At 32.5% G+C, this 13,278-nt stretch overlaps 3 protein-coding genes across 3 annotated transcripts; 1 reads left to right on the forward strand and 2 right to left on the reverse strand.

Annotated features, from left to right (window-relative positions):
- Window positions 1-1,510: 1,510 nt before the first annotated feature.
- On the forward strand, window positions 1,511-4,966 carry puml (pummelig). The gene is made up of 7 exons (XM_018506376.1): window positions 1,511-1,770; window positions 2,348-2,427; window positions 2,515-2,721; window positions 3,249-3,578; window positions 3,663-3,780; window positions 3,855-4,041; window positions 4,123-4,966. The coding sequence occupies exons 1-7, from the start codon at window positions 1,739-1,741 to the stop codon at window positions 4,348-4,350; spliced, it is 1,182 nt and encodes a 393-aa protein (XP_018361878.1). The 5' UTR covers window positions 1,511-1,738; the 3' UTR covers window positions 4,351-4,966.
- Window positions 4,967-6,078: 1,112 nt separating this feature from the next.
- Window positions 6,079-9,579, reverse strand: LOC108760419 (E3 ubiquitin-protein ligase RNF8). Its single transcript, XM_018506375.1, has 5 exons — window positions 9,168-9,579; window positions 8,131-9,028; window positions 7,567-7,995; window positions 7,408-7,464; window positions 6,079-6,100 (listed from the first exon to the last, which is right to left on the reverse strand). Exons 1-4 carry the CDS (start codon window positions 9,270-9,272, stop codon window positions 7,436-7,438), a joined length of 1,461 nt encoding a protein of 486 aa, XP_018361877.1. The 5' UTR covers window positions 9,273-9,579; the 3' UTR covers window positions 6,079-6,100; window positions 7,408-7,435.
- Window positions 9,580-10,136: 557 nt separating this feature from the next.
- Window positions 10,137-12,701, reverse strand: Spindly (spindle apparatus coiled-coil protein 1 spindly). The gene is made up of 6 exons (XM_018506064.1): window positions 12,442-12,701; window positions 11,522-11,831; window positions 11,322-11,451; window positions 10,957-11,266; window positions 10,718-10,874; window positions 10,137-10,640 (listed from the first exon to the last, which is right to left on the reverse strand). Exons 1-6 carry the CDS (start codon window positions 12,699-12,701, stop codon window positions 10,263-10,265), a joined length of 1,545 nt encoding a protein of 514 aa, XP_018361566.1. The 3' UTR covers window positions 10,137-10,262.
- Window positions 12,702-13,278: the final 577 nt, after the last annotated feature.

Genomic DNA, 13,278 nt, shown 5'->3' on the forward strand with positions numbered 1-13,278 from the left:
CATCTTCTTAAATTGTTTCTTTCTCTTTCTTTTTCTAATCTTATTGCGTGGTGTAAATATCCATCATTCTTACGCCATGTTTTATCGTACGTCTTTTAAAACATATAAGAAGAGCGATCGATTCGCCATACTTTTTTCCAGAACGTAGCTCCACCTCTTACGCAAACGGTGGAATAAAACTACATGACAGGAAGCTCGGTTAGCGTTTCGGCTCGATAACTTTGAACTCTTCCTTTCGCCAACATTATTATGTATCCTTCACATTGATACGAATAACGGCATGCACAATAATACGTATTATTACATATGATTGACGCAGAAATATGCATACACATATCAGATAGTTAAATCCATCGAAAGTAGATGTATAAAGTGACTTGCACATTTTAACAGAGTATCGATAGAAATAGAACAGAATAATAAATACCTACTTATAAATGTATAACGGAATAAATAAATATTGCAAAAAAAAAAACTAAATTAGTAAATTAAACATGTGTGATTTATCTACTAATAATTAATAAAAAATAATAAAATAAACCAAACAAGTCTAATAGTTCCGGAGATCAAAAATTTCAACTCTAATTTGGCCTTCATCTTAAAAACAAGGTAAAAAATGTTTCGATATTTTACTCTCATGCTATAAAAAATTTATTATAAAAAATGGAACTTGTTAACAGCCCCGGTAAACAATTTTTTATATATGAATGTATATAAATATGTATAAATATACCTAAACACGCATAAATATTCATAAATATATATGTATAATTCTTTTACATTTCTCTAAACTAGATTTTTTCTAAAACAAACAATGCGAAAATTTTTCTTTTAATTATTTTCGATGTTTTCTCATTATTATTATTATTTTTAGTACACTAAAAAGTAATTTTATAAATGAAAGAAGGATGTATGAACATGTATGAACATATTTCATATATAATTATATATATTTATAAGTATTATATACATATAATAGGGTAACTGTCCCTATTAGTGTGCCTTTTAGTCAATTTATAATTATATATATATATATACGTGGAATATATCATTTAAATAGTTATGGATGATAAATTCTACTTGGGTTCTCTGTTGTTAAATTATAATTAGTGGAACACGAGCTTAATGCAAACACAGATGATGTCAATTTGCCATAATATTCTCCGTTGGAAAACCGTAAGCATATCGCTAATATAACAAGTTCTCATTATCTAAGCCACTGATCGGTAACTTTCCATTTCTATCCCCTATAAGTTCCAACAAAGTCCTGCTATATAAAAAGAGGGCATTAAAATCGAAGACGATTCGTTTTAAAGAAAGAGCGGAATTCGTTTTCTCGCGTTAAATATCAGGTGAAATAATTAATTCAGTTCAACCTGTTTTCTATCGGCGGTCAGGTGACCTCGATAAGATCTCGAGAACAAGAGATAGAAGAGATTCGCGAGTGGACACGCTCCAGAAATCGGCGTGCGCGCGCGCGCGCGCGCGCGTGCGTTTGATATCAGCTGATTCCTTCCCACTCTGCGGCTGCCGTCACCCACCACACCGCGCTTGGTCCACGAGGCCGCGCATTCGCTCGATGGCTCGATCCGTCCATTCAGATCGGGACACTTCTACTAGATAATAGTATCGCGCGCGTTACAGCACACGCGTGTTTTTCCGCATTTACCGACAACAAAGGAGCCCCGATCGCGACGGCAGAGCGGCAAGGAGGAGCCGTTGTCGTCATCTCGCATCCATGGCAGACCATGAAGTCGTCCAAGCAAAAAGGTGAGCGAAAGAGGATTCGACCATTTGCGCCAATTTACGCGGTATCGGAAGATTCCGTCACAATTCGTCGATTACGTCGCGATCGTGAACCGCGATTGTATCGCGACATTACGTCATTTGGCGCAAGACGCGATCGAATGACAACAAATCATCACGCGAAGAAAGAACGGGCTATGTCAACAAAGCGTGTATATAGATAATCGAATTGTGTCAACGATTGCGACGGTTTTAAAAGTTTAGATTTTGTCGGGCATCTCAAGGCCGTCTCTTGGCTAGATCTTCTCCGGTGCACATGGCGAATGCGCGAGCAAGAGCGTAATAATTGGTCTGTGATATAACAACTATATTATTAATAACCCATCCGCGATGTGCATACTTGTCTGATGATGTGCAGAAGCATGACTTGATACAAATTGCAAATAACGCCGATTCATCTTAGTTTGATATCTTAGTATAATTATCTTAATTCGATAATTGCATCTCAATTTTGTTGATACATAGTTGGATAATTTGAGAGGAATTTTTCTCTCAATTCACAATGCCAAGAAAGATAATTTTATTTTATAAAATGCTGCAGTAGCTGGATTTGGGGATGGTTTAGCTGGTCTGGATCGTCTTCAACTATGTTACGTGCTGCGGAGAAGAAGATTCTGTCATGTGAGATAAATAATAAAAGATAAATATTACTAATTAAACTTAGGTCAAGACCGAAATTTACATTTATGCATTTAATCGAAATACTAGGCTTGAAAACGGCATATCGAGGATGGTTCGTTGATATTGGACCAGTTGTAGGACCGGCGGATAAAATATGGACCATTTCGTTGAACGAAGAATCACCAAAGGTCCCAATTGTTTTATTACACGGTTTAGGAGCTGGGGTAGCATTATGGTGCTTGAATTTAGACGCACTTGCATCTCAAAGACCAGTGTACGCCATAGATATATTAGGTAAGAAATAAAAAGAATTGAGTTCTCTCGATTGCTTAATTATCTGCGATTTTATTTGATTTATATACTATTAATAACATAATACAATAAAATAATAGCAAAAACACAAAGATTTTAATCATTACATTATATTCTTTCTCCTTTTGCTATTATTTCATTTAACGACTAAATTCTCTCTGCTTTGTCATCCATTATTCTTAACAAATACATGACTCATCTACATGACTAATCAGATCTGAACTTTGTAGTTGCGCATAAATCTGTTATTCAATATATGAATCTATTAGTTTTTTCTAACAAGATGCAAAATATTTGAATATTTAAAAGCATCTTCAAAATATATTTGAAAAAGGTTTCTGTGAGACTGTAGCTTCAGACACAACTGAAAAGCACAGTTAATAGGAACAGGGAATAACAGATTTCAATTTATCAGAAACGGTGTATACTTGTATTTCTTATTTTCTATTGTACTTTTTAATTGTGTCTCAGATTTGTACGTCTGTAACACAACTATATTTGACTTCTAGGATTTGGCAGAAGTAGCAGACCTGTTTTTAGTAATGAAGCGCAAAAAGCTGAAGAGCAGTTAGTACATTCTGTGGAAGAATGGAGAAGGGAAATGCAGCTAGAGAATTTTGTATTGTTGGGTCACTCCATGGGTGGCTTTCTTGCAGCATCGTATGCTATGCAATATCCTGAAAGAGTAAAACATCTTATATTGGCTGATCCATGGGGCTTTCCTGAGAAGCCATCCGATACTGTTGCCAAGACACACGTACCATTCTGGGTTAAAGCCATAGCGTTTGCAGTACAGCCTTTGAATCCTCTGTGGGCAGTTAGAGTTGCTGGACCATTTGGTTAGTATTATCATAAACGCAGTAATACGCAGTAATGTGCAATTATTTTCTTTTCACATGGTTGAGCAAAAATATTTATTACAGGACAGTGGCTCATTGAAAAGACAAGACCTGATATTGTGAAGAAGTTTATTCCCGTACTGAAGGATGACACTGCTGTAATTTCGCAATATATACATCAATGCAACGCACAGACGCCTTCGTAAGTTGCAAACTAAACATCTTGATACAATTTAAAAATATTAAATGTGCTACATAATTATATTCGGTTCACAGAGGCGAGAGCGCGTTTCATGCAATGATGCATGGTTTCGGATGGGCAAAAAATCCAATTGTTAAACGAATGGATAAGTTAAACGATAATATACCTATAACGTTACTTTATGGCAGTAGATCATGGGTTGACAATTCAGCTGGTGAAACAATTAAACAGTACCGGTCTTCCTCATATGTTAATGTTCAGGTAAGAAAATAATTAAATCAGCAGTGCTCTATAAAATGAATCAACTTACAACCGTTTATACAAAATAAATTATTATTATAGGTAATTACTGGAGCTGGTCATCATGTCTATGCAGACAAAAGTGAAACCTTCAACAAATATGTATTGGAAGCATGTGCCTTAACGGACTCGATACCTCAATTAACATCGTCAAATGTACGTCTCTATAAACCTATAAGTGATCAAGAGATAGACGTAAATTTACCCAAAGAAGCACTTGATGAACAAAGATCAGAGGAAAAAAACCTGAATACAGAATCAAAGATTTAATCAAAGTTTAGTGTGAAATATTCTCATCAAAAAGGACATTCCAGTTCTGTTAGCTGGTACAAAGAAATATATAGCAAGCATATATTGTGATGTAAGAATGCCGCGAGATATATTGGATATACGAATGTATATTTGTGTCGTAACGCATGAGGTTTACGTAATTTATAAATGTAATAACGTAAAAGAGCGCGTAAATTAACAGACATTGGTCACGTATTAATTGATTGACTGTAGATACTAAAAGATATCACGAGATCATTAATATAATACTTTATTTTCACTTTTGGAAATTATGACGATGTATTACTGCAAATGCGCGGAAAATATTAGAGGAATAGTGTGATTTTGCCATAAGTAAGATTTATATTATTTTTATTTGTCGATTAGATGTGCAATTGGTTAAGTTATTATATAACGTGTTATAAGAAATTTACACCAGTCAAAAGGGATCAAAAGTATGGGGTGTAACTACATAATGGAAGTGTGTACATTATGTACAGTCTTAACTTTACTAACACAGGCCATAGTAGTGTCTAGTGAAAAGTGAGCATTCTTGTTATTGTTATTAATTGTATTATTTCACAGCTGTAGCAAGATTTTATGTATATTGTACAATACGATTTATTAATAATAAATTATTTATTGTACACACATGTACAGAAAGTCAAGTTAGTATTATATTTATATTGAATAAAAACTATTCTGAAACCTCGTTTTGGAATCATTTTCGCGTGTCATCCTGGAAATTATCGTTATCATTATGCTCGTTGATGTATTCGTCGTTGATGTATTCGTCGTCGATGTATTCATCGTCAATGTACTCGTTGACATCAACATCATTCTCGTAACTAGATTCTTCATTATTTATTTCTTCAAAACTATTTAACAGTTTCCGGCCATTCGACTGTTTCATGCGTCGTGCTTCCCTTTGTCTTTTAATTAGAAACTCAGAGAAGACCTCTTGTTGCTCTTTCCGAGTTAGGAACTTGACTTCATTTGAAACTGGATCGCTTTTCTCTGTACTGGTATTCATATCCAACATTCGTATTTGCGCAGCTTTCTTCGCCTTGGATACTACACTAGTAATCTGTAATAATTGATTAAAATATAATATTTAATGCATTTATCTTTTATCAATAAAAACGTAAGACAGATTACCCGAGACATGATTTTGTGATGATCCAGTCCTAATACATCATGTCTCATTATTGGCAATTGGATATAAAATTCATCTATCTTGGAATTATCGTTTACAACTGGTTCTTTGTGCGATATCTGATCGACACTACTAACATCGGACATATCCGATTCCATTTGTTCGGACAAGATTTCACTATCTTCCTCGAAATTTATCATCGCCAATCTCTTTTCGACTTCCTTCTCTCTAGAATAGAGCTTATTTTCAACAAAATAGATTGGTGGCACTACACCTATGACACGGAGCTGCGATAGCTCGTGCCGAATAATTCCGGCGCCCTTCTGTAATGCTTCCTGATCAACTGGGACATCGTTACTAGGTATATAAAACACATTGACGCATTTAAAATCTTGCGTTATTTTGACATGAGTAATCTCTATACTTTCTTTCATAATGTCAGATACTTGTCCCATCGACATCATATCTGTTATATGTTGCATGAAAAGTTTATCACGAATTATCATTCTGCGTCTGGTATGCATAGAAGGTGAGGTATTGGTTGAATTGATGTTTGTGACACTGCGTAATTCTGTGTTTGAGTCATACCACTTTCTGTAACATAAAAATAAAGGAAGTTGAATTTAACAGTTTTAAGAGAAACGTTTCACTTTTTTAATTTATATGAAGCGTAGTCTGTCTTACTTTTTCGATTTACGACTTCCATTCACTAATTTTTTCATAAATTTAGCTTCTCTATTAGAAGTTGAACACAAGCTAGATGAGCTAATACATCTAGATATTTGAAAGCAAATAATAAAAGAACGTGCACTTTGCATTTTGATGGTTATTACAATATTAACCGGTTTAGCACAGTTTAGTTCCAATAACACACTTACACGTAACAGTAACAGCTGATTCAACAAATCTGCTCCTGGCTACACTTTCTTGCACTTTGGCCTGTAAAATGAAATGGCTGCGTAAGCTGCTTTTCGTAGCATTATGTGTCCTTGTTTAATATTTGATGAATAACAAGGATGAAATCATTCCACGAGTGTCCTGACTGTTGTGAGCGTTAAATGGAACGCAGCCATGTGTGGTCGGCTTTAAAAAAAAAACAAAAGATAAAAGTGCAACTGAAACAAACTCACAGAATGTTACAATTTTTTGAGTCTCATAACATACCGACATTGTAAAAAAATATTTTATCAACGATTCTGCGCAATAAAGGTTGTGTAAACCGTAAACATTTAAATTCTCAAAAATGGAAAAAGAAAAATATTATAAATTAAAAAGCAGCATATTAACTGTGAAAATTACAAAATTTTAGTTCTAGAATATTATACTGTCATATTTCAATTATACCTTTTATTAATTTTCCTATATATTACGCGACATACGCAACCAAGCAAATTTTATTCTGACAAGATTTTTTAAATACTCTGATTATCATTGAAAGGTATCTTTGTGTACGTCTACAGAGTATAAAAACACAGAACAGAAGGCCGAAGTGTTTTATAAAAATACTTCATTAATCATACAATACATACAGCGTATTTTATTATATATAAAAGATAATGCAAATTAATAAAACGGTGAAATAAAAAAAAGATGTTTCAAAGGTCTCTCTTTTTATAAAAATAAAACTTGAATTTTTGGATTTCGAGAGCATTTGCGCCAATATTCATAGTCGATTTTATATTTATTTAATAGTCTTACATATTAATATATATAAGTTATGCTAATCAGAGTGAGCCATAGCATTTTAAGCTATTATTTAATATGATCTTGAAATAGGAACAGACTATGAATACCGGCCTTAGAGAGCAAAACTTCACCAACATTCAGTAAAAAAATTGTCGACCAATTAGACAATAATAAACATTTTTCTTAAGATATATTTAACATCAAAATATTAGTACCCATCTTGCATTTCGTGCAACTCGCACTTTAATACATTGTTTTCTTCGTTGTTAATACTGAAACAGAAGTGTGTATATATAAATCAGACAAATTAAATAATTAAATTAGAGAGTGCCATATTTAATGTATAAAACACATTATTATAATCAAAACTTTACCTTCTCTTTCTTGTATAATTTCTTTTCTTCTGTTTTTAAGTTCAGTAGGCAAGTTATCGATCATACTTTCAATAAAATTATCTAAAACTAATGATCTAATCATCGATATCACTGACTTTCTACAGACAGGGCAATTTTTCTGTTTTTTGTTCCATGAATTTATGCAGTGATGACAAAATGTATGTGCACAATTCAATGTTGTTGCTTTAATAAATAATTCCGAGCATATGGCACATGTCAATTGTTCATCCATAATGTTGCTGACTTTTCCAAGAATATTTTCATTAATATTAGTCTCTAGGATATTTTGACTTATCTCAGTTAGATCTATCGTGTCTATTATTTCATACTGCGGAACCTCGAATTGATCACCATTCAAGTTTAAGAGTATACACTCTGATGTACTTGCAATTTCGCCTGATGTATTTACTGAAAAAAAAAAATACCAATGATTTAGTGTATAATATAAACAAAAATTTTAATAAAAAACCTACTATTAAAAATAACATTATATAAATGTAGAACAATTAGTGTACATTTGTATACAAATTTATTACAACATACTATTCAATATTGTTTGCGAAGTTTCTGCTTTAGCTTCTTGTTCCTTTAAGGCTTTCTCCGTTTCTTTCAATTTTTCTTCTAACATGGTTTTCTCATTCACATGGTTTTTCAATGTTTCTTCTAACCTGGTCTTCTCATTCATTAACTGGGCCTGAATGTTTTTCTCTTCCTTTACCTTGCTCTCCATCATGTTTTTCCATTCTACTTGCTGTTCTTCTCTCCATTTTTCCATTTGATCTTTCATTTTTATTTCTAGCATTTCTTTTTCTTGCTTACTCATGTCTAATGCTTCTTGCCATTTCTGTTTCTCCTCGTTTAGTCTTGCTTCAAACTGCAGCCTTTCATTCTCCAACTTTTGCAATAACTGAGAATACATATTGTTCAGATGTTCTTCTTGAGAATTACAGGTCTTTATTTTTTCTTCTAATACGGTAACTTGTTTTAATAAATTCTCATTATCATCTTTAGCCACAGCTTGTTGAGACAACAGATCTTCAAGTTGCTGCTTTAACTTGACTTGCTCTTTTTGGTTTATTTCAAGCTTATTTTTTAGTTCTTTTCTCTGACATTCTTGATTTTTGGCAAACGTTCTTTGCTTGACAAGTACAGTGTCGAGTATCTTTTCATCTATACGTGCTTTCTTGACACAATGATCTTTCTCGGTAAGAATAAATACATATCTAAACGTTTCATCAGGACTAAATTGTATAGTATCGCCAGGATAAACATTTTGTACTTCACCAGGGCCAATGGCATTACCATTGACAAATGTTCCACTAGAGCTTAAATCCTTAAGCGTCCATTCATCCTGGCCTATACATCTAAAAATGCAGTGTTTTCTAGATATCATGATATCCAATATTATTTCATCATTATCTCTGGCACGTCCAATCTTAAACTGTATAAAAGGAAAAAAATTATATCCTACACACGTTCAAAAAATTTGGAAACGAGTTTTCAAGCAACATTGTAAAAATATCTTGAATATGCATTCAATACGAATTTTTCTAACAACACGCAATTGACGCACTCCTTACCTCATTTTTGTCGATATTTATACGTTCGTTAGTGACAGTTTTTATTAAAACAGGTTCGAGAATTTTTGGCTCCTCATCGGTTGCGGTTCTCTTTATATGCTCCATTATTTAACAGTTTTATAAATACCTTAATTATGTCTTAAACATCGTAATCAATGCAAGGAACATAATAAAGTTCTTGTTGAATTCACTTTTTCTCATAATAGGTGGGATGTCGATTCAAACGGTTTATCAAACGCTATCAAATAGTTTCGTAGTTTTTGTGCAGGATATGATCTTAATAATTCTTGCTGTCATCGAATTTAATTCAAGAAAAACGATTCTTTGCAATAAACAGCAAGAATTTGTATAAATACGGCAAAAGAAACTGCGTGCTGCCAGCTACTACATGTATCGATGTGTATAAACTTATGAAGATGCGACTCACGTCGACAGGCGCGTCCTCTGACGAAAAGAAGTCAAATTCGTAAAAAATTTAACGCATTGTTTACACGTAGGTCCCATAACTTCTATAAACCGTCGACTAATGATAAAAAGAGATGAACCTGATTCCGAGCTGTCTTTGTTTAATTCACGTATGTGTATTTATGTCCTGTCTGTGAGTGTTGCGTGAATTTATGTGGAAACATAAATAATGGATTTTTAAGGATTTTGTATTATCCATGATTTTTACATGCGAGAGGGAATGAACGCATATATGGCACTGTCTTTAAACCACGAAGTCGACAATTTTTAGAAGTCTGTGATTGGTCAGCGTTGAATAGGAAAGAGGTAAAACACAATTTTCAAAATATATAAAATAGCTTGTTACGTTTTTTATTAAATTATACGCTTAAAAAATATATTCACATCTTATCCATTTATCCTTATCTAATTATTTTCCTCTACTTTGATAATTCTATGTTTTTTCATTTATATATAGATGTATGTATATGTATATGTATATATATCAAATAGTTATTTGATAAAACGCTAACATGATATGTAATGCCGTACAGTACAAAATTAATTTAGGTAATTCTTCAGAAGAGTTACCTTATCTCTCCGATTTCGATGAAATTAGGCTCATTCGACACGTTTTTGTGTAAAATAAAATTAATTTAAGTTATCATTGTCTATTGTATGAACTATAATAGGATAGTCATGTCTTTTTGTTTTTTCATGTTTTTTCAAAGGTTTATTCTCAGAGTTTTTAGTATCACTAGTAAAATCTACGAATCTTCTACATTCTTTTTGTTCATTTGCGAAATTTACTGCTGGCTTTTCTATCACCTCTGTTGAATTTCCTTGCTCTGTAAGTTTAGACTCGAGAATACTCTTTGGCATGAGCTCATGAGGTGTAAGTGAATCACTACAGGTCTTTTCAAAATTTGCGTTATCAGGAAATGTGCAATTCTTTATAGATTCAAGAAGTATTTTATTATCACATTTATCTTGTATTTCCAGTTGGTCTTTTATGACCTTGTTTTGAGCCTAGAATGTATAAAAGAGATTTTATATAAAAAAATCTTAAACAGCAAGATACAATTTCATTTTTTGTAGAAACTTACTTCCAAAAATTTTGCTTTAGATTGCCAGTAACGAAGCTGTCTTGAGATATTGTTGTTTACTTCGTCTTGCACCAGCATCTGCATAGTTTGCTTCTCAATATTTTCATTCAACTCCTTGAGCTCTTTCTTTTTAGCGGCTAACAATGATTGAGCGTAACTGAAAATTAAATTTGTCTTTCTATTATATAAACCATATATTAATTCAGATTAGCTGAAACAGAACCGTGTTCTTAACTTACTTAAAGTCATCGTTTACAGATTGTGTTTCTTCCATTTCATCATTTTTTCTCATTTCAGCCTTCAATTTATTCTCAAGATCAAAGATTCTACTCTTATACTTGACCAAAAGATCTGCATTCTCTTGCAATGTATCAATTATATCAGTTTCCCATTTCCTGGAAATGGCGATTTTCTCTGCTCTCAGCAGCTTAATTTCACATGTTTTCGAATCCAGTGCTTGCTTTGCTTCATTATATTTATTGGAAAGCGTTTTCATTTTATCCAACAACATTTGCCGACGATCTTCAACTTCGGCAAATAAAGAATTTCCTAAAACAGTATGAATGTTAAAAAATCTATATACAATTGAATATATACAAGTTACCTTTGCATGTATCACTAGCAGGAGTTATATTTGATGACTCCAATTCTTCAAGTTTCGCGGCTAATTCTCTAGCAGATTCCCGTGCGTTTTCCAATTCTTCATTTTTTTCCGCTAGATCCTTTGTTATTTTCTATTAAAATGTTTCCAATTAGCCTGATATATTACAATCGATAAATGTAAATCATAACTTATTATTTTACTTGTAAATTAAGTCGAAGCTCTTCACATTGAACCTCTCCATGTGCAAGTTTATCCATCAATGTCTTTTCATTTTTTTCTTTTTGAAGAAACCTCTCTTTTTCCTTTTGGAACAGCATATGTATTTCTCTAAGTTCCTCTTTATACACTGTTAAAGTATCTGCCATTGTATTAGATGGTTGATTATTTGCAAGATCTTTATACAATTTCTTTAACTCTTTCTGTAATTCTTTAATTATTAATTCATTTTTTACTTGGTTTGTTTCTAGATTTGCAATACAATTTTCATATTCTTTTTGCTCAGCTTTATACCTATAAATGAATAAGATATATGAAGCATCTCTTTATAAATGTACAATATATAATAAACAACAAGTTTCATTATTAGGGCTAACATAACTGACACATAAAATAATCTTGATTGAAAACTAAAAAATAAATATGTATCAAACGTTTAAACGTTTAAAATCTGAGAGGTATGTATAAAATATGTTTATAAATGTCTTCAAGTAGTAACACCATTTACTTATTGAATAAACAGTAGCTGATACGAGTCATTAAGATTCTAGCATATCATATGTGATTGGACAGACAGTTGATCAATCATATTACAATATCAAGCAGAAAAATATAAATTTTGATGAATTGTTATAAAATAACAATTTTCATGTATTCATATTGTTTTTTTTTTTGTTGCAAAAGATAACTCTGTCAGTACTGTCAGACTTAAGATATTTGTATTTCTCAGATACACTGCGATCTCCAGTGTTTAAATTAAGGATTACAACTTGCCAAGAGTTAATACATCAAAATGCAATGAACAAAGACTTGACGTAAATGTTTTATCTGTTGAAAGTAAAAGCTCCAGAAGCAACTGCTTTGTCTGTATAATTTTTATGAAGAAAAAATGTATGATCCTTACTTTTCTTGTTTCTCGGAAGATGATATGGTTGTTTGCCGTACGTATTCTTTGAAATTATTTTCCAAAGTCTCTCCAGAATCCTGAAGATCTCTTACAATCGCGTCGGAAGTTTCCAATTTGAGTCGTAAAACATGCAACTCCTGTCGATAATACTCATTCTCTTGCTTCATCTTTTTATAATCATCCTGACTAATCACGCTCTCTTCTAAATATTCCTCGATCTTCGTGCTATTCACACTTTCACCATACAATTCCGACATCTCGAATCTTTTTCCAAATTTCTTTTTATTCTTTAATGGTACTTGGTTTCTTCTGAAGCAGAGTATAACGTGATACAACAATGTGACTATTTAAATTTTGGTAAGGTTAGTTCAAATATTTTGAATTTCGGTTAGGTCCGTTAGATCATAGATATGTAAAGAGATAGATTCGACATTGCATGTTACGCAAACGATGAGAAGAGAGAAAGATGATTGGTAGGAAGGAGAAAAAAGTTCAGTTGGAAAAGAAAGGTGAACAAATAATTGGTTGCGCCATTTTGGCTGAAATACGCGATTGGTTGTTACTTCGATAATATGCTGTTATTGGGCAATATTAAAATAGTGTGTTGCTGGCTTTATTCTGCAAAGGTTCCACGACCGACGAGATATTAAAGATGGTTGGTCCTGGGCAAATTTTCGTGAACATCAATAGGGCCTCGAGGATCCGGGGATAATAGAAGAACAATGACATTATCGATAATTGATATAAGTTTGCGATTATATATATATTAAAATATTATTTATATTTTTTATATGTAAATATTTAGATAATATATTATTAAATTTATGATTTTTT

This window comes from Trachymyrmex cornetzi, unplaced genomic scaffold (assembly GCF_001594075.2).
Source record: "Trachymyrmex cornetzi isolate Tcor2-1 unplaced genomic scaffold, Tcor1.1 scaffold223, whole genome shotgun sequence".
Classification (NCBI taxonomy): domain Eukaryota; kingdom Metazoa; phylum Arthropoda; class Insecta; order Hymenoptera; family Formicidae; genus Trachymyrmex; species Trachymyrmex cornetzi.

Excerpts from the sequence above, each read along its gene's own strand:
- LOC108760419 (XM_018506375.1), bottom strand. The coding sequence starts at position 9,272 with ATGGAGCATATAAAGAGAACCGCAACCGATGAGGAGCCAAAAATTCTC. Across the intron at positions 9,029-9,167 it reads TAAATATCGACAAAAATGAG|TTTAAGATTGGACGTGCCAG; the intron begins GTAAGGAGTGCG and ends CCTTTTATACAG. Across the intron at positions 7,465-7,566 it reads AATTATACAAGAAAGAGAAG|TATTAACAACGAAGAAAACA; the intron begins GTAAAGTTTTGA and ends CTTCTGTTTCAG.
- Spindly (XM_018506064.1), bottom strand. The coding sequence starts at position 12,701 with ATGTCGGAATTGTATGGTGAAAGTGTGAATAGCACGAAGATCGAGGAA. Across the intron at positions 11,832-12,441 it reads TCTTCCGAGAAACAAGAAAA|GTATAAAGCTGAGCAAAAAG; the intron begins GTAAGGATCATA and ends ATTCATTTATAG. Across the intron at positions 11,267-11,321 it reads TGCTAGTGATACATGCAAAG|GAAATTCTTTATTTGCCGAA; the intron begins GTAACTTGTATA and ends ATACTGTTTTAG.
- puml (XM_018506376.1), top strand. The coding sequence starts at position 1,739 with ATGGCAGACCATGAAGTCGTCCAAGCAAAAAG. Across the intron at positions 1,771-2,347 it reads GAAGTCGTCCAAGCAAAAAG|TAGCTGGATTTGGGGATGGT; the intron begins GTGAGCGAAAGA and ends AAAATGCTGCAG. Across the intron at positions 2,428-2,514 it reads GGAGAAGAAGATTCTGTCAT|GCTTGAAAACGGCATATCGA; the intron begins GTGAGATAAATA and ends TCGAAATACTAG.